The 20,662-nt window shown below is 30.0% G+C and overlaps 1 protein-coding gene across 2 annotated transcripts; it reads left to right on the top strand.

Moving 5' to 3' along the window:
* Positions 1 to 12,786: 12,786 nt before the first annotated feature.
* On the top strand, positions 12,787 to 14,172 carry LOC7483114 (uncharacterized). 2 transcript variants are annotated; one of them, XM_024604873.2, is made up of 2 exons: positions 12,787 to 13,355; positions 13,733 to 14,172. In XM_024604873.2, exons 1-2 carry the CDS (start codon positions 12,920 to 12,922, stop codon positions 13,819 to 13,821), a joined length of 525 nt encoding a protein of 174 aa, XP_024460641.2. In that variant the 5' UTR covers positions 12,787 to 12,919; the 3' UTR covers positions 13,822 to 14,172. The 2 variants fall into 2 exon arrangements, with proteins under 2 accessions (XP_024460641.2, XP_002310141.2); XM_002310105.4 differs by having other exon boundaries at positions 12,787 to 13,382.
* Positions 14,173 to 20,662: the final 6,490 nt, after the last annotated feature.

The following is a 20,662-nucleotide window of genomic DNA, read 5'->3' as shown; positions in this document are numbered from 1 at the left end:
ATAATTATGAGATTTTTGGTATTTTAGTCAAACCCTAATGGATAATTATAAATTGATTACGATATCCATTTTTGCATTTCTTAAAACATGATAAAAATGTAATTTTATCTTCTTCTTTTTTAGAAAATATGCATGAAAAACTTTTAGGATTTGGTCGTATTCACAAAAACAACACATTTTTTTGTTTTTGAAAATGAAGTTTATTTATTTATTGGAGGAAAATTATATATTTTTTATACGAGTCCGTATCTTACAGTGTAAATCTATGACTTGATATTAAAAAAAATTATTGGAAAAATATTTGATTGATCCACAAATAATTTTAAAGTGGTTTTTGGAAAATTTAAAACTTTTCCTTAATTTTTTTTAAATTGGGCTGTTTAGACCCGAAGTCCAAGCCCAGCCCGGTCGGATTGGGTTGGGCCGACTGACAGCCCAACCATCTTTACTTACTTGACTGAAACGGGTCTAGTCCGTCTTGTTTTTCTTCTGCAGAACATGAATTAATTCATGTGTAATAGGAAAGCAAAAAAATGCAGGAGGGAAGGGACGAAAAAGCTTACCTGGGCTTGATGGGGTGTTGCTGCCTGGCGATCCTGCTGGCGGCTTACGGTGGAGCTGTTAGTGGTGAAGCTGGCGGCTGTCGGGGCTGGTCTGAAGAGGCTGGTGCTGCTGGAAGAAGAGGTTGGCGTTGGCGAGATTGTTTCTGTTGCCGGTGAGAGGATGAAGTTACAAGGGTGTTGGGAAGCTGTTGGTCACGGCGTAGAGGCTGAAGCTGCTGGGATTCACGACGGAGGAGATTGTTTCTGTTGCCGGAGATTGTTTCTGTTGCAGGGAGTCCAACTCTTGCGCAGGTTTCTTAGCGAAGAACACAACAAAGAGTATGATTATTAATCAACTTTAGGAGGCTCCTTCAGAGGGCATCAAACATTTTCTAGCTAGTACATTAATTGAGATTAAAATCTTTTCTAGAATGCTTAAATACGCATACTCATATTGATTTAGTGTCCAGTTTGAAAATCATGATTTTAGTTATGGCGGTTTTTAGCTATGGTTATGGCTTTAAAACATATGGTAATATTTTAAAAATTAATATCATTACTTTTTATGTGTTGTTTTTAAAAACTTATAATTTATAGTTTTTTAAAAATAACAATCATTTTTAATCAGGAATTATAAATATTTAGCACGTATTTAGTATATTGTGTTAACAATTTTTTAAAAAAGTATTTTTTTTTAGAAATACATCTAAATAATATTTTTTATTTTTTAAATATATTTTTGGTATAAAACATCAAAACAATGAAATAACATAAAATAAAATTAATTTGTAAAAAATATTTTTTTTTAATAACACGTGAGCAGTGACTTGCCAAACACGTTCTTGGTGCTCTAACACGATATATACCTGGGCCAGCCACCATCACCATCATATGATGTTTACACGGTGGATTTCTTTTTCTTTAGGGCCCATTTGTAAACTATGAAAGCCTCATCAAATCAAGCGTGCACGGCGGGTGGTCTTTAGAATATTGATCAATAAATAAATCTTTTTCATGTGTTTTAATTATTGGTTCCTTTGGCTATGGATTTACTCGTGAAAGGAAAAAAAAACCTCTCTCTCTCTCTTGGTTTCATGCCGCTGTCCTCTTCAACTAATGGAATGCAAAATTGAGCAAAAAAAAAATCACATATGTTTGATAAAAAATCATTTTATATAGTCCCTCAAGTTCTACTTTTTGGTCAAAGCAGCCCCTCTACTTTATTTTATTTTTGGCCATAAATTTGACCTATAGTCCCTCCCTCCCTCCCGTCCGCATGCCCTATTTGATGGCTGCCACCACACTCAATCATAGGTAATCTTAAAAGAGAAGGTTCAATTTGACCAAAAATAAAGTTTTGTTGATCTGACAATAATATGAATACTTTATTGGGATCATTGAAATATAAGTACACCAACACTTGATGTTGTTTCAATTGGGTACATAAACTTTAATTTTTCTATTTGAGTACACCTACTTTTTCAAAACAGCCAATCAAGTATTTTTCATCCAACTTCTATCAAACAGGACCAAAGCAATTGATAGAAGTTGCATGAAAAAAACTTGATTAGCTATTTTGAAAAAGTTGATGTGATCAAATGAGAAAAATGAAAGTTTATGTACTCAATTGAGAAAACATTAAAAGTTGGTGTACTTATAATGTATTTTTCCAATACCTTATTATTTTACTTGAGCATTTACATAGCAGCTTTGCAAAACATTTCTTAGCTACAATAGTAAATCTCAAAAATGCCTCTCAATTTATTGGTAGTTTTAGTTTTCCTTCTATCCGCTTTTTAAGGTTTTTCATCCATATTGTATTTTTTTTTTAAGAAAAGGGTATCATTTTAGAGGTAATGTTTTTTCTTGATTTATTTTAATAAAAATCATAATTGAGAAATCAAAATAGTTTGAGAATATAATTAATAAAAAAGAATTTAGATATAAAATTGATGTTATCTCAATAATTATTTTAATATTTGCTCTACTCATAAAATGATGTTATGCATGTATAGACTTTTTCTCTTTCTCTTTTAACTAAAAAAAACCTTAAACTTAACTGATCAGATTATAGGTTTGTTTTTTAAAGGTTACAAGTTCAACTTTCATAGTTAAGATGCGCGCAAGCTGGTTCGAATATCAACATTACTATATATAAAAAAATAAAGTGATGTCATGCATGTATAGACTCTCTCTCTCTCATCTCTCTCTTTTAACTAAAAAAAGGCCTCGGAACTTCTACGATCTCACATGAACTAAAATCCAAGCAAAGCAAGAAAATTCATTGGTTCAATTATTTGATTATGTGCCGACTATCATTCACCAAGGGATTGAAGTCTGCAAGTTAAGAAACTCATTTTGACCTTGACACGTACGTAAGCATTCTGTGAGCGATCGCAAGTTGCAGCTAAACAAATGTTTTTATTTTGGCTGAAGGAAAGAAGCCGCCGCCACCTGCTGCATGATTGTTGTTTAAAATATTTTTTTATTTTTTTTAAATTATTTTTAATAACAATATATTAAAATAATTTTTTAAAAAAATTAAAAAATCATGAAGCACGGTTTCTACGTAAAAATGGCAGCGTCAACCTCAAAACGCAGTCACCAGCTAACTTTTCTTATTATTTAAACAACCTAGTGGTATGTGTACGTGCTATAATAATCCCACTCCTGAAAACTTAATTTAAACAATTGCATAATGTGACCAATCACAGCAGTCAGCTTATCAAGAGGAATTCTGTAGCTCCAGGCTGGGGGCAAAGTATACAAACCCTAGTAGCCCTACAGAATGTGTGCAGCCATGGAATGAGTCATCCAGCAACACATTTATATTTGTTTATATACTCTGAATATATATATATATAATCTCCATGGGCAGCAAACATGCTAAACACCCTATTGACATTACCTCCCTCGCAGTCTTGAATCTGTGTATTTCAGATAAGAAGCTAAGAAGATATCCTTCTGGTCTAGAGATCAGCAAGCATTTTGTCTTCTGTGCAAGATGTGTCTATTCATCCTAGTTGCGTTTAGTGTGATGTAAAGATCTCAGAACTTCAAAAATCTGAATGATTTAATTATAATGAGTTGAATTACAGGGTACGTATATCATGCATTAATCCAATGAGAGTAGGTTTAAAGGTTAAAAAGGTTTTTTTTTTTAAAAAAAAAGTTTCTGTTTTTAGTCAGCACTTGGAGAAATTATTTCTCTCGATGTACATAACTTATTTATAATCGCTTGGAGATAAGATTGCAGAATTTATTCCTCTTTTTGTCTTGGAGATAAGATTTTGGAGTATTTGTTTTCTTTTGTGATTGAAACTGTTTGTTTTTTTAATGTGATTTTTTAATTTTTTTATCTTAAAAAATATTAAATTGATTTTTTAAATATTTTTTATAGTTTTAATATGTTGATTTTAAAAGTTTTAAGAAAATTTGTGTTTTTACTTGAAAAACGCTTATAAAAAATATTTTATACTGTATTATCTAACACATATTAATTTAGGCCCCGTTTGTTTTCTAGAAATTAGAAATTAGTTTTCTTTTGGAAAGTGATTTCCTTGAAAAATAAATTCCTGAAAAGTAAATTATTTTTCAAGGTATGGTAGTATCATAGAAAATAAGTTGGAAAACATTTTTCAGTATTTAATTATGTCATGGAAAATGAGTTGAAAAATAACTTATTAATATTTTTTAAAAGTTATTAAAATAACGAGGAACAAATCTTACAAATTAAAAAGTTAAATGAGAATGAAATTGAAAAAAATTCTAATTTCATAAATTATCTCCAATAAAATAAATAACAATCAAAATAATGGAGATCGAATCTAATAGATAAAAAAAGTTGGAAGATGATGAAATTAAAAAAATATTAAAATTTCATAAATTATTTCAAATAAAATAAATAACAATAAAAAAATGAGGATCAAATCTGATAAATAAAAAACATTTAATTAATAAAATGATAAGAGAAAAGTAAATATTCTACGGGGTGAGATTGAAAAAAAAATTTAAAACAAAATATATAGCAATCAAAAGTTTGAAGATCAAATTTGATATAAGCAGTAAATAACATAACATTTCTAATTTTTTCATAACTTCTAAAAAGTATTTTCCGTCCAAAATGAAAGGAAAACACTTTCCTGAAAACCAAGCCAAATTTTTTTTGACCGAAAGTGTTTTCTATTAACTAACTCTTATAATGACAAATAAACACAAAAAAATTTTAAAAATTATTTTTCATAAAACAAATGAGGTCTTAATCTTAATTAACACTTGAACTAATCTAATGATAATAACTTTAATAATCGAAAAAAAAGGACATTAATATTTTCTTGTAAGGTACCAATAGTTAACCTACTTTGATCTTCGAAATTTCGAATGCATAATTACTGATAACCACGAAACACCCTCGGTACGGCTTGCCATCTCTGACCAAACCAACCTTAGAAAAAAAAAATTAAACTAATAATTTGGGATGTCATTGTCGCATGAGAACATGATTGAAAGAAGTCATATTGCCTATCATATCTGGCAAGGATTCGAAGGTTCTCTCCCATTTCACATTTTATTGACCTTGAATTCTAAACCGAAAGTTGAACACTAAATTGTGCTTATGCGTCCTGTACAATCCTTTTGAAGCAGCCTGGCGAATTCTGGGAATTACATTAGTGCCCAAAGGATATGAACCACAATTAATCAAAATTACATAAATTCACATTTTCAGTCACAGATACTTATAAACCCTATAATTAACAAATTAGGGATTTATAATTCAACAAAAAGTTTCACAAAAACATCACAATCAATTCATAGATTCAACAAAAAATTCCAACAACAACATTCCAACAAAATAATTCAAAAAAAAAATCATAAAAACCATATACATTGCAAAACAAAACCCATAAAAAAAAGAAAATGAAAATCTTACTTCTTAATCCAACTCAATGAAGCTTGCGCTCAAGGTTGTTAAAATCGCGAGTTAACTCGTAAAATCTTACGATTTTACGAGTCAACATATATCTCACGTGCTAGATCGGACTAAAAACTCGAAACTAGTAAAATCGGACTTCACTCATGCGAAATCAGTAAACTCGGTCTGATTTTACGAGTTTAATAAATTTGTGATATAAACCAAGCCAGGTCCAAATTTGGCCTTAAAATATCTGCTGACTAGTTTTGCGAGATTGAACATATCTTTTAAACCGTATATTGGATAAAATTGAAATTTTACAGGGAAATATTAGATACATGAAAATATATTGTTGTAAATTTTCAGGTCAAATAGAGTTAGGGAACATAATATTTCAGAGAGTCAAAGTTAGTAAACTAATATTATCAAATATGTCAAACAAGACCTTCGTGTACTGTTTGGGATATATCTAGAGCTACTAGTGAAATTTCTCTCTGATTAAAGTTGGGATAGAAACTAGACATCTGAAACTTTTCAACTATATATCGGAGGCCCAATAATTCATCCAAACGAGAGAGAACGACATGTTTGAAATCAGAAGAGAACGACATGTTTGAAATCAGGACTCAAATCTACCAAGAATATAAAAAAATTTGGAGATTCAGGCTACATGGAGGAATTTTAACATGAAGACTTTTTTTATTATTCTATTTTTTTTATTTTTAAATAATTGTTTTTAATTTGATTTTTTTCTAGCGCATTAGACATTGTTTAGGGGTTTATTTCATTATTAAATTTATGTTAGTTAATTACTAATTTACACTCATTAGCTTGTAACCCAAAAGGGGTCTATCAAGATTTATTGTGATGGGAACAACTAGGTTGTCACTAGGTTTATGTGTGCTTCCTACCTTTCAGTGATTCCCCTACATTGAGAAATTTTGTTTTGAGACTTTTTATTTCTCCATGTTATTTATTTATTGATTCATACTATCCATCTCTCTCATTTTATTTAGATCACTCATTGATTATAATATAGTTGACTCATTTTATATGATTTTAATGTAATTTAATTTCTTGGTAGAATTATCAATATATAATTAGTTAAAAAAATTACTTACGATTTTATTATTTTACGATCCAAGTTTAAAAAGCATTTTTGACAACCTTGCTTGCGCTATTGATTACAAAGATTAAAAAAAAAAATCAAGAACAAGAACAAATTCACGTCATCATAATGCACATAAAAGGTAAACTAAGAAGGGAAAAGAAAAGGAGAAGATAAGAGAATGATGTTTACCTTTAAAGTGTAGAGGAGAAAAGAAAGAAGAGAGGAAGTTAAGGAGAATAAATTAAGAGACAAAAAGAGAGAGAAATGTTGCAGAGAAGAGGAAGAGAGATGAGAAAACATGGGTGTCTATTATAAAATTAAGGATTCTAGTCTTTTAATTTTGGGCCTTTTTACTAACGGATTTATTAATAGATAATTAAATATTCATATTCTTAACTTGTCCATTAGTGATTTTGTTTATAATCTTTAATTGTAATTTTCAATTTAATAAAAATTTTACAAACTCTCCCAAATATCACTGATGACTTTTTGGTTTGTCGATGATTCTATCTATAATGAATAATGATGAACAATGCCATTGAAAAATAAACAGTTCCAAAGCTCTTGGAAAAATTTCAATGGACATTAACCATATATGATTCCATTTGTAATTAACATAATGAATAATGTCATTGAGAAATAAACAGTTCCAAACCTCTCAGGAAAATACTGACGGATATCAGTCATTAGTGATTTCATTTGTAATGAACAATTCCAAACCTCTCGAAAAAATACCAAAGGATATTAGTCATCGGTGATTCCATTTGTAATAAACATAATAAACAATTCCATTGATAAATGAACAGTTTCAAACCTCTCTGGAAAATATCGATAGATATTAGCCGTCAAATATTTCATCAATATAAAATAGTTTTTGTGTCCAGATTATATTTGTATTCCTTGTCTATCCATCCTGCAAATATTTAAAGTCACAACATAATAACATCAGTTCTGTGTATAATAATAAAATCACAAAAAATAAATGTTTCTTTGTCATGTAATAATAAATTCACATAATTGTCATTATATTAAAGTTAATTTTGACCAAAAATATTACATTATAGTTAATTTCATTACACATTCATGTTGTGCAGATTACTCAGAATTATCTTCTTCTTTTTTTCATTTTCATCATCACCATCGCAATCTTCTACATTGATTTCGTCACTATCATTATCTTTATCGACTTTGGTATATCCGTTAGTTCTTAAAATATCATTTAACTCCTCAACATCAACATCAACAAAAGTATTCTCAATGACGTGAAAATTAGAATTTTCTTCTAAGTCGGTAGACAGAGCAACTCGATATGGATCAACTAACTTATCAAGTTAAAAGACATTATCTCCTACAGTTACTTCATCGTTACCATTCTGAATAACCTGGACCCGACCCTTGAGTTTGGTTTTCACTACAGATAACCAATCAACTCTCGAACGATCCTTTATAAAGGAATGCATATATGTGTAATATACTTGTTGTCATTACTTGACAAAAACAAAGACATCATCGATGTTGCGGAGTCTAACCTTTATATTAGTTTTGATCAAACCATGATGGGGATTTACTCTAATTTCTCTATCAGTGGTATCATACCAATAACATATGAATAAAAAGACTATATTTTGTTCGCTATGATATTGCAATTCAATGACCTCTTCTAACTTCATCTGTAGTCAATTTTAAACTCATTAGAAGTCGATCCCTTAACACAAAATCCACTGTTATATGTTTAGAACCTTAACCATACTCTTCAGTATGAAAACTTGTCTATTAATGAAATACCCATTCTAACACTCAATCTTTCTTTCAGGACCTAGACATAGTAAATTCAAAACAACACTCTCATTCCCTCTCAATTGATAAACATTGTATAAGAATTACAACCATTAACAGTTAATGAGAAACGTGTAATGAAATTAAGAATTTTGAGAGATAAAAATAATTCAATAATCCTTATATATGTTCTAAACCAAGTGGAAAATTGTTAATCTTGTAATTGAAAGATTCGAGATTCGATCAACTGTGAGTTTTAGAATAATAAAAATTGATGATGTTGTATAAGAGGAATTATTCAATCTATGAATTTATGATAGAATAAGAGATAAATTATTCAAAAGTAATGATATGTTAATTATTATACTTGCTAAATAAAAGGTCTCAAATCATTGCAGTCTTAAAATCTAAAGTATTTGAGGTCCAATATCTTTAAACTCTACTTTATAGCATAAAATGCCACTGCTACAGGAAAGTTGAGAAACCACAAGAGTTATAGACATGCCTCTTATTTTCTTGAAACTAACATTTTCTTATCATTACTTTTGACGAGGCTAGTGAAAGACATAGAAAATAACACAAACTTTAAGTATTCTCTTATTAAAATTGGCATTGTTCTTAAAGTGCATATATGTTTCTTTACCACCAAATAATGCATATTTGTTTCCTAACACCAAATAATACAGGTCAAGATTTAATTCTCACACCATTCTATGACAAGTATGTATGCTTTGATTTTATATATATATATATATATATAGTAGTCGTAGAATTATGCTTTGCATAATGTAAAATTTAATTATAAAAAAATTATTTGGATTAGAATTCCTAAAGAGTTCATAGCTCTATAGTTTAGTGGCTATAATGTTTTTTATTATTTAATTTTTTTATTATTATTATTTATGTGTAACCTATCTATAACTCTTATAAACTATGCAAGATATAAAATGCTAGATATATTTATGCATCATAGAAGTTCATCGTATGTCAGAAAAAAAATTATGGTTCTGACTATATATCTTACATAAACATATTATTCATATGCAAACAAATCTTTGATGTAGACTTACATGGATTTTTGCATAAGGAATGATAAAGATAACAAAGTATTTTATGATGCCTCGACCTTACAAGCAAAATATATAAGTTGCATTTATATATTGATGTTAATCCAACTGTTGATCCTCTAAAAACATGAATGTCGAGGTGTTATCTAAGTGATCCTAAAGATAGTAGACCACTTAGAACCAGATGTTTTTCTACACATGATGATGATATTGATAAAGTGCTACTGGTTTTCGAGGATTTCAATCATGATTTAGATGTTATTGATGATGAAATAGATGCTAAAAAGGGTACTAAAATGGATGTTGATGTTGTGGGTAATGATGCTAGATGTTCTGGTATTGGTCCTAATATGAGGGATGAAATGGGTGATGAATGGAAGAAGAAATGAGTTTTAAAATGGTGTTGATATTGATGTTGGTGTTGATACTAAATTTGAAATGGAATCTAATGATGATAATGATAAAATCGACGATGATGAATTCCTTTCGATAAAGAAGAATATGAATTTTGTAATGTAGCTGAAGAGAATGGATTGATAGCTTAGAAGATGGTTTTTTTGAATGGTCAAACTTGGTACGATGCCTCTAATTCTGATAATGAATGGAAGATAATTAAATAGTGAGAAAAATGATGTTGACGTAGAAGTCAGTTAACAATATAATAGCAATGATGAGGAGGATGAGGAGGAAAGTAGCAAGGAGAGAAAAGAAAAACGAAGAAGATGATTATGGATCCAATTACTTATTTTAAATGTAAGAGACTTAAAGTTGTAATTGATAGATCAATAAAGTTTGAAGAATGTTAAATTTTTAGTAATGTACGTACTTCAGAGATGTTTTGCGAGAGCACGAGATAAAGCATGTATATCATGTTAAGAGATCTATTAATTAAAAATGTAAGGTTGGGGTTATATATATGGGTGATGGTTGTGATCGAATGACATATGGTTTTGTCGTTTCTAGTAGTAAGACATTTATGATTAAGTCTTGAGGAACAAACATAGTTGCATTCAACCTACAAGTATAAAATTTTCAAATTCAACATGGAAAACAAATAAATTGTTATCAATAATTAATGTTGACCTAAACATCTCCAATACAGCACTTGAAACAATTTTGGATGATAAATTTAGGATTAAGCCACACCAAATGCAACTATAGAGAGCCAAGAAAAAGATAAAAGAATTTATAGAAAAAATCACGAGATTTTTAAGATATATTTAGGTATTGAAGCAACATAATCTGGGTTTTAATCTATTTTTAGGGTTTGACCCTAATTATAATCCAAATGTGCATTCACTATGAAAGTTTCAATGTTGTATGTTTGTTTGAAAATGATGAAGGAAGACTTTGTTTCTGGATGTAGGGCTTTTATTGGAATTGATGGATGTCATCTCAAGGGTTCATACATAAGTGTAATGTTATCGATAGTGAGTTTGGGTAGAAATAATTAATTTTTTTTTGTTGCCTATGTTATTGTTGAGTGTGAAAACAACGAAACATTACCCTGGTTTTTATGTGTTTTATATGGATTCATAAAGCATGAAATACATCAATGGCCATTTTACATATTGTTTGATAGTCTAAAGGAAAATTTCAATTAAAACTTGATATTTTTTCAAACTTACATTTATTTTTCTATGTATTCTTAGACTTTTATTAATTTACTTTACAGAGTCTACTTGTTCCCATGATTTTCCTAAAGGCAACATATAGGTATTGTTCAAGCATATTTTATGCCAACTTCAAGAAGAAAGGCTTTCGAGGCTTGGAATTGAAAATGAGATTTTAAAGTGCATCAAAAGCTTACATGAAACTTAATTATTGTAGTTATATGAAATATATTAAAGATATGGAAACTAGAGCTATCAATTGGTTGATTAGCATCCCTACTGAGACTTAGACAAGGCATATGTTTGACCCTAAAGTTAATGTTGAGAATATGACTAATGACTTGGCTAAGTCATTCAATAATTGGCTTGGAAAATATAAGAGCATGCCAATTCTTATGTTACTGGAGAAGATTAGATTGAAATTTATGGCTAGATTTTATGATAGATTTGTTGAGTCTTGAAATTAGAAAATAAAGGTCACACCTGATGTTAGGAAATTGTTGGATATGTTTACATCAGAATGATTCCAGCTAATTCTAGTGAATAGCATATCTATAAGGTCCAAACCATGCTTTATGTTAATTTGGGTAAATATCAGTGTTCTTATGAAGAGTGGATAATGATTGGAATTTCATGTTTACATGTGATCCCTTGTGTTCATCATAAAAGAATTGAGTTACAGGATTTCTGTAATAGGTATTACAGTATGGATACTTTAAAAATGTATACTTTGAGGTGGTGTACCCATTATTGGAGTTGATCTTGATCCTAAAAAAGAAAATGTAATTGTTTTACTCCCAAAATTCAAAAGGAGTGTTAGTAGACCAAGAAAGAATAGATAAAAAGAAGAATAGGAAGATCAACAGGGTATTATTAGGAAAAGGGCTTCTACTCTTCGATGTAACATTTACAAGCAAAATGAATATAATTCCAAGACAAGCCACGAGATTGTGCTAATGAGTTAAGGTGGAAATTGGATGTGTCTTGTGGAAGTTTGATAGGTTTGTTTTATGGAATTATAGTGAAAAGAGAGAAAGTTATGTTAAGGTTGATGGTTGGGAAGTTGTTGGATCTTTTGCTTGGCAAATAATGGTTAATTGTAATTAGAAGTGGTGAGAAAAAATAGAGATCCTATTAAAAAAATGAAATATATAGTATTTCTATAATTATTAAAACATTAAGGAACAATTTTTTTACAAAAAAAAATAAAATAAAAAATGATTCTTATTGGTATTCTGAAGTGATAAAGTTTTATCTATTTTCAAAGTTTATGATGCAAAATATAATATTTGAAAAATTAATTGCAAAATAAGTATAAAAAAAATCCAAGGGAATGGTCATAATAACTTTCCTTTAAACATATGATATGTTTAATACCAAATATAAAATAATAGTTCGTATATTTTTTCTATGATATAATTAAATATGAAAAAAATAATTTATCTTCTCAATTTTTTTCTTAGGAAATAAATGAAACATAAGTACAAATTGTGGTAGATAATTGCTTAAATATACTCTGAAAAGTATCCATGCACCCTTCAAAAAAGAAAATCAAGACATATTTTCTTGCTGGTTACTCTTGATGAATTTTTCAAAGAAGCAAACGGAAATTAATTTAATTGTGTAACTTTCCAAGAAACCAAACAAGCGATCAAAACTTCTAAAATAAATCAAAATCAAAACTTTTAAAAAAAGTAAAAGACAACTCATCATGACATAGACCAACCAAAACCGAGTCCCTCCTAGACCCCACCACCACCTCATCCCCATATAACCCACCAAACTTTCCCATTAGCCCTCCGTCTAAAAAAATTCCAATAGCCATAGGGCTCTCTAAACCACTGGCCGGCAAGGTCGGAGGACCTCCGCCGCTGCATCCCATTTCTGGGGCTGTGCCCATGTCCCTCCCCAACCCCCACCCGCCTCGACCACCACCACCATCGCCTCCAGAAGAACAAATAGAATATCGACCACCCATACGAAAACAACAACAAAATCACCGACTACTAGGACCGTCTCCACTTTACAAACAACATTCATGGTCACCAGATATTGACAGGGATGAGGCATGGCTAAGGAGGAAAGGAAGCTATAAGAAAAAGAAAAGCAAAAGCGTTACTGATGAAGATCTTGATGAGCTTAAAGGTTGTATTGAGTTAGGTTTTGGGTTTGACTCTCCAGAAATGGATCGACGTTTGTCTGATACTTTTCCTGCTTTGGAACTTTATTATGCTGTTAACAAAAACTACTATGATCATTCCGCCTCCAAGCCTGTAGTCACTGCTACGCCGTCTTCGTCCACGGCGTCTGATTGTGACTCACCGTCTCCCCTAGGTAGCCCTCACACCATTTTTGGTCCAGGTATTTTTAGCATATATATTATTAGCATATATATTCTTATCATAGAATTTGACCGAAACACTTTTACTATATTTTAACAAATGACTCAAACTTGAGACCTGTTTCATTAGCTGTTTTTGATTTAATGATATGCTTTGTTTGGAAAAATACATCAAGATAAGGATACCGTAATTAGCACAGAAAAAAAAAGGATAAGTTAAGAATCTTGGCATTTTTTTTGGCTAGATGAACATAGAAATATTGGGTTTTTTTTTTTTTACAATGAAATGCTTTGTTGTATTTAAATGCAGACCAAAGTTTTTTTTTTTTTTTTTTTTAATTTGATGTGCTTGTTTCTTGTACGTACGTAGGTGAAAATCCACAGACGGTGAAGACGAGATTAAGGCAGTGGGCACAGGTGGTTGCCTGTTCCGTGCGGCAAAGTTCAAGTTCAAGCTGATATGTATTAATGGGAATTAAATGGAAATTAATCAAACTAGAGTTGACCAAACATCGTTTTCAATGCTCCAACTTGTTTGATATGATATTGATTCCCATCGACCTACTCTCTTTGTTTGGTTAGAGATATTTTAAAGAGAAAATCACGATCTGAAAAGACCTCACTCCCCCACTGTAAGAATATATGAAAATCAACTTGGTGGTGCTGCTGCTGCTGGATTGACTTTGTCTTCAGTTTTGTTATCTAATGCTTTAATTTGGGCGTTGATGGATGCCTGTTTGTTTTAATTTGTTGTTTAGGTTCATGTATGAAAATCCTAATGAAAAAGTCTAAAGAAGTTTTGTGTCTCAACGCGTTTTTTTACTTTAAAAAGTGAGAATTAAGGAAACATGGAGCATAAAGGTCCTTCTTCATCTATCTCTTTTTATGGGAATGGGGTTTTCCCGAATGAGAATCCGTTTAACTTGATGGATACAGCTTGCTTTCTTTGATGGGTTGCAATCATTTTCTTTCGTGAAAGGCAAGGTATAATAGTTTCTCATTTTTTAGTAAAAAGTTTGTGTGTTCTGTGTGCTTTGGACCGAATTAGGCTTTTGGAAAGGAGAAAAGGTGTTCGTTCGTTGCATGTCCTCTAGTCTGAGGAACTTGCAGGGCAATTCAATGGAATTGTGGTGTAGTGGTGTTCTTTTAATTATTGAATTTCCCTTTTCCAAATCTGTAGATGTACGTGTTGAGCTTAATTTCTCCAAGAAAAGGGATTGATCAAGTCAAATTCCTTTCGCAATCAGTATAATTCATGTACACTAAAACCAGGGGTGGATTGCATCCAAGAAATTTGCTCAACGGATTAAAACAGGATCCATTTTGTTCGAGATTTCATATTTCAAAAAAAAAAAAAAAAGGATATTTAAACACTAAAAGAGTTCTTTGTCCTCGATTAATACGAGAATGAAAATGAACCCTGTGGAAAATACTAAATAGCCCCTAATTGTTAGTTAAATGATTTTGCTTGAAAAGAGTAAAATGATCATTACAATGTTATAATTTATAGTCATTATTAAAAAATTAATAAATACAAACGGACACATCAACATAATATTTCTATAAGTAAATTAAGGTGAATTTTTCCGACTAAATATGTCCTCGCAATATCCATCGATAAACACCAATAAAAATATTTCATTGGTATATACCGACAGCATTACAGTGAAAAAAAAAACCAAAAAGTACAATAATGTGTCATTTTTACAGGAAAATTACCAAAGAATTTTAATTTGTTGATTAAATCCATCTATAATGTTTAATTTATAACCTGACAAGCGACCCTCCTCTCTCTCTTTTCCATTTCTTTTTCTTCTTCCTCCTCTATTTCTCTCAACTTCTTCTTCCCTTTTCCTCTGCAACTTCTTATCTCCTCCTCTCAAATCTTCATTTTTCTTTCTCTTCTCTCTTTCCTTCTCTCATAAACTCATTATTTTCTCTTCTCCTCCAAATGCAAGTATATCTTCTCCTTCTCTTCTTCTTTTGGTATTCAACATAATGTTCAAAAACAATTTTCTCTTCTCAAGCTCAAGAAAACTCACAAGGATATTAAGGTAAGATTCTTCTTTTTCCTTCTCTTTTTTTATGTTTTTTTTGTTTTATTTTTTATTTATATTTTTTATTTTATGTTATTAATAATTGTATAAATGTTAATGGATTTTTTTTTAAAAAAAAATTTATGTTCTTTAATGATAGTATATAGATTGTTGGGATTTTTTAATTTTGTTTTTAATTTTTCTATTATTTAATGATTGTATAAATGTTGTTAGATTTTTTTAAAATTAGTTTTTAGATTTTTCTGCTCTTTAATGATTGTATATAGATTGTTGGGATTTTTTAATTTTTCTATTATTTAATGATTGTATAAATGTTGTTAGATTTTTTTTAAATTAGTTTTTAGATTTTTCTGCTCTTTAATGATTGTATATAGATTATTGGAATTTTTATTTTTTTATGTTCTTTAATGATTGTATCAATTTTTTTGGAATTTTTTTAATTTTTTTAATTTTGTTGTTATTTCATGAAAAATAAAAATTATTTAAAAATAATAAAAATAAACAAAAATAGTATCCATCATAAATAAATAAAAATGAAATACAAAATAGATAAGATAATAGTTAGGATAAATGAATAGTTTTCAATGTGAAATATTGATACTACAATCCTTTAATGCGTTTATATTTACCTAAAATGATCATTTCGCAAATGGCTATAGCAAAGTTAATTGAAAATTTGGTTAAATTAATATAATTAAAATTATTTGATTGACATAGATTAAAATAAAATCAACTGGTTTGTGACAATCCAATTTAAATTGTTGTGTATTTATAAGTTTAAAATTTTTGGGTAGTCGCCGATTGTTTTTTAAAATATAAATGATTTACAGTACCTAAACCTTTAATATGTGTAGATGCTTAGGAAAAAATCAATAGCACGTCGTATGAATAGGATCACTGCTAGTTCTTCTAGCAATGATTCAAATGACCATGAGTTGTTAGGTGTCGACCAAGAACAAACACCTCAAACACAGGCATCCACTCACGACACGAGCTCAACGAGTGCGATACTGTTAGGTCGAGGGGGGTCCCTTCATAGTGAGATCCATTTACCAGGAAGTATCAAGCTTAGTAGAAGAACGACATTTTAATGTAAGTTTGTTTTCCCTTCACATCGACATGTTAATAATTAAAAAATAATAATTTCAATTAATGAATTCAATTTCAGGTTTACAAACATTGAGGCTGTCATAACCATAACATTGGCGATGAAATCATCGATGTAAATTCTATTTAATTAATTTTATTTGAACTTATAAATGTTTAAATTTGTAATAAATATTTGATTTTTATATGATATTATTTTATTTTAATTTAATTATTTTCTATTTCTAAATTAATTGTATTTGAACTTATAAATGTTTAAATTTGTAATAAATATTTGATTTTTATATTATTTTAATTTAATTTAATTTAATTATTTTATATTTCTATTTAATAGATTTAAAAAATATATATTTTGAAATTATTACTGACGGGGTTACCGATGAAATTTATTCGTCGGTATATTCCAGAAAGTTGAAAAAACAATTACTACAAATATCATTGTCACTGTTTACTCAACGACGAAATAATAAACGGTCTGTTTAATGATTATATGTCAAATTCAGCAAAGGAAATATTGATGGATAAAAAAAATCACTAATGGAATGACATACAGTTTTTCTTTCAGAGATATATTATATTCATTGATGAAGATACCGATGAAATGAAGTAAGTAAAATATATTTTTTAATATGCATTTTTCGTGGATAAACCCATCAGTAAAATTGTTACTGATAGATAATTTAAAAATTATGGTAGTGAGTGCAATAAGTCTAGCGATACAATGACACGATGATGGCTTTATGGTAGCCCTTCTAAGTGCTTGTGCAACAGATGGAATGGGGAAGGTTTATGCTCTATGTAATATTCCAAATACTACAGGAAAACCATGTTGATTACCTAATTCAATTCAATGTCAAATGAGAACTTAAAACTACTATCGTAATCTCCAATTCAGCCGAAAAATAAAATGTAATTTCCGACTCCAAATGCTTTAAACTGCTGGTATTTGTGCCAGTGTGGACTGAAATGAGCAATATCTTCGCCAAGATATATACAAAGTGAAGGACACCATCTTAAATGGTGTCTCCTTTTCTAAGATGTAAAGATCATAGAAATCTCGATGAAAATTATAGTTCATTGATTAAAGGACAGCTGCTGCTGCTTCTGCTGCTGCCGCTGCTGCTGCTGTTGCTGCTTTAAAAAGGATGCTTCATGAATTGTGATGACAGGTGCGAGCATAAAAGAAGAAGCGATGAATTTATCCAGTGCTGACAACTATCACTGGGCCATGCAAATAGGAATTTCCAACCAGATTTTAGTCCCTTGTGGGTCTATATGGACCCGGTTCGGCCGGTAATCAATGAGTACTTCAATGGGCTGATTATGACTTTTCATAAAGCAAATCATGTAGCCCATTAACCAGCATCCATTGCTAGGCACCACAGCTTATAATACAATAGTTAATTCTAGTCCTCTCTAATTGTAGCTTAAAGAAAGGAAAGCCACAGGTTTGTCCCCACCTTTGCGCCGATTCTCAATTAGATCCTCAATGTTTCAAAAAGATTCAGAATTAGATCTCTACGTCCAAATTCATTAATGTTATTCATTTACAGCACTTATTTCATGAGATAAAATGGCATTTTTTTTACTTCCCTAAAGTAAATTGACGTCTTTTATAAGAAATACGCAATGATTTTAGAATGAAGAAATCGATCGAAAATTTCTGATAGGATACGGACTCAATAGAGAAATTAATAATAAGTTGGGGACTAATATGAGGTTTTCCCCATAAAGTTAAGGACCTATAAGCTTAGTCAACAAATGTGTACTATAATTGTCTAAAGTATGCATGAATCCGATTTTTTTATCTCTCCTTTTTCACACTCTTAAATTCTAGAAAAGGATGGTTCCTGAATTTCAATTAAAGAAAACAAAATTGCCCACAAATCTTGTCTGTCTTTGTTATGATGATGGTTTGTGCCATTGACAAATCTTTTTATTATTATTACAAAGATAAGACTCGAATACGAAATCTCTTGAGTTAAAAAAGTAATTTATATTATGGCTCGGTAAATTTTTTTTATTTTATTAATGTGAATGTTCATGTCAGCTTACGTATACCTTAACTAATTTTAATGACCATATAAATCTCTAGTGACCAATATATTAACAACCATGAGGCTTACTTTGTTACTCATGAAACCTCTTTTTTAATATTTAATATTTAGTTGTATGTATTTGATTTGGAGATGTTATTAATTTTTTTTAATAGTATTTGTAAAACATAAACTACATCTCACATAAATAAATAAAAAATATATTTTTTATGTGAATTTTATATATATAAAAAAAAACCACAAACGCCTTCAAGAAAACAAGATTACTTTAGCTGGCACCTCAAGCTTATCAAATACCATTGCTTTTAATATGCACTAATTAGGGCATCTTCAATGACAAAATTAGCCATTTGAAAATTGAGGAAAGTGATGAAGAATTCTTTCTTCCTTTGGCTATTGATTTAAGATTTTACCCTTTTTTTAACCCTTTCCTCCTATACATTTGAGGACTTATGTAGGCTTCGTTTGGTCTTATTATTCCTGTAAGTTAAATAATCATTGTTTTTTAAGGCACAAACACTGAAAGTGATAGTTGTATTAATAAAAACTAATAAATGTTTAATTTCAATTGTTTTTTGTATGCCGTTAAATTTAAAACTAATAATCGAGTATTTAATTAAACTAACTATATATATATATATATATATATATATATATATATATATATATATATATTGTTCCCAAACACAAGGGAAAGGAGAATAAAAAGGTGAGAAATTAAGAGGGAGACACATGGGCCCACAATTATCTGACATGGAGGTCCAGAAGCATCCCAGGGAGCCCATTCATTCACATTATCAGTTGGCTTTTCAAACTTAATCTGGAAGTTGCCTGAGAAAATGATGTGTTCATTTCATAATAATAATAATAAATAATAATATAGATAGCTCCTCCTCCTTGGCATAATTCACCGCCCACAGAAAAAATACCGTTTTTTAGCTAAAAAAAAAAAACCATCTACATAGTCAACCTATGTCGTATACAAGGAGAGATAAGCTTTTTTAAAAGCGTTTATGCATTTATTTTATTTTATTTTATTTTGACTAAGATAATAACTTGATTCCGGGAGTATCTTCAAGGCAATACCATCAAGTTTGAATACCTTTTTTTCTTCAAGTCATAATGTTTCCTTGACCATATTTGCATCATTCACGGGGTATTCAGATATTTGTTTCAAAGTATTTTTTATTTAAAATATATTAAAATAATTTTATTTATTTTTAACATTAAAATCAATTTAAAAATATTAAAAAGGGAGCGCCAAACTCCCCTCTACGTATATACACTGGCCATTTCATTTGGAGGGCTTAATTATGCCTCCTTCTCTACTTATAGAGAAAGTTATTAGAGTGGTGCTCTTCGACTTGTAACTGAAGAAACATGCTGTACTGATCTTTTCATGTAATCTTGTCTTGTAATAAAGAGAAAAATTTATAATTTTTTTTCACTAATTAAAAATGGATGGAGTGATATAGGGGGTGAGAACACATGTAAAGCCTCTCCCCGGGCTTACTTTTAAAAGCTGAAGGAACTTCTTGACTGTAGAAAAGAGATAGCTGCATATCTTCGTGGTGAAGTCTACTGAATTAATGCTGTTTGAATTCTCTTTTTTTTCGTAGCAAATATGGTTTGAATTCTCGTACCTCGCAGTTCTTGCTCGCTTGAATCATGACTTGTGATCTTCAAGCTTCCCCAGAGAAGTCAAGAGACTGGAAAATCAAATCCATTCTTGGGCCTTGCATTGAAGCGAGTTGCTTGATTCATGGTGCTTGCAGAAGACAAGCTAACCTCACTAAGGAAGCGTTTGAGAATGTGGGTTCTCAAAAAATTTGAAATTTTTTTTTTTGCTAAAATTTAATATGATTTGTATGTTTTGGATTGTTTTGATGTGCTGATGTCAAAAATAATTTTTTAAAAATAAAAAAACATCATTAGCATGCATTTTGGCACGAAAAGTTATTTGAAAAGCACCCGCAACCACACTGCCAAACACACTCTAATAATCGTGCTACCTAGTGTATTTGTTCATATCATAAAAACACACCCCTTAGAAGACAAGGATATAAGCATGGATTAATC

The sequence above is a fragment of the Populus trichocarpa genome, chromosome 7, assembly GCF_000002775.5.
Source record: "Populus trichocarpa isolate Nisqually-1 chromosome 7, P.trichocarpa_v4.1, whole genome shotgun sequence".
In the NCBI taxonomy this organism is placed as follows: Eukaryota; Viridiplantae; Streptophyta; class Magnoliopsida; order Malpighiales; family Salicaceae; genus Populus; species Populus trichocarpa.
This window is presented reverse-complemented; position numbering and strand designations above follow the sequence as displayed.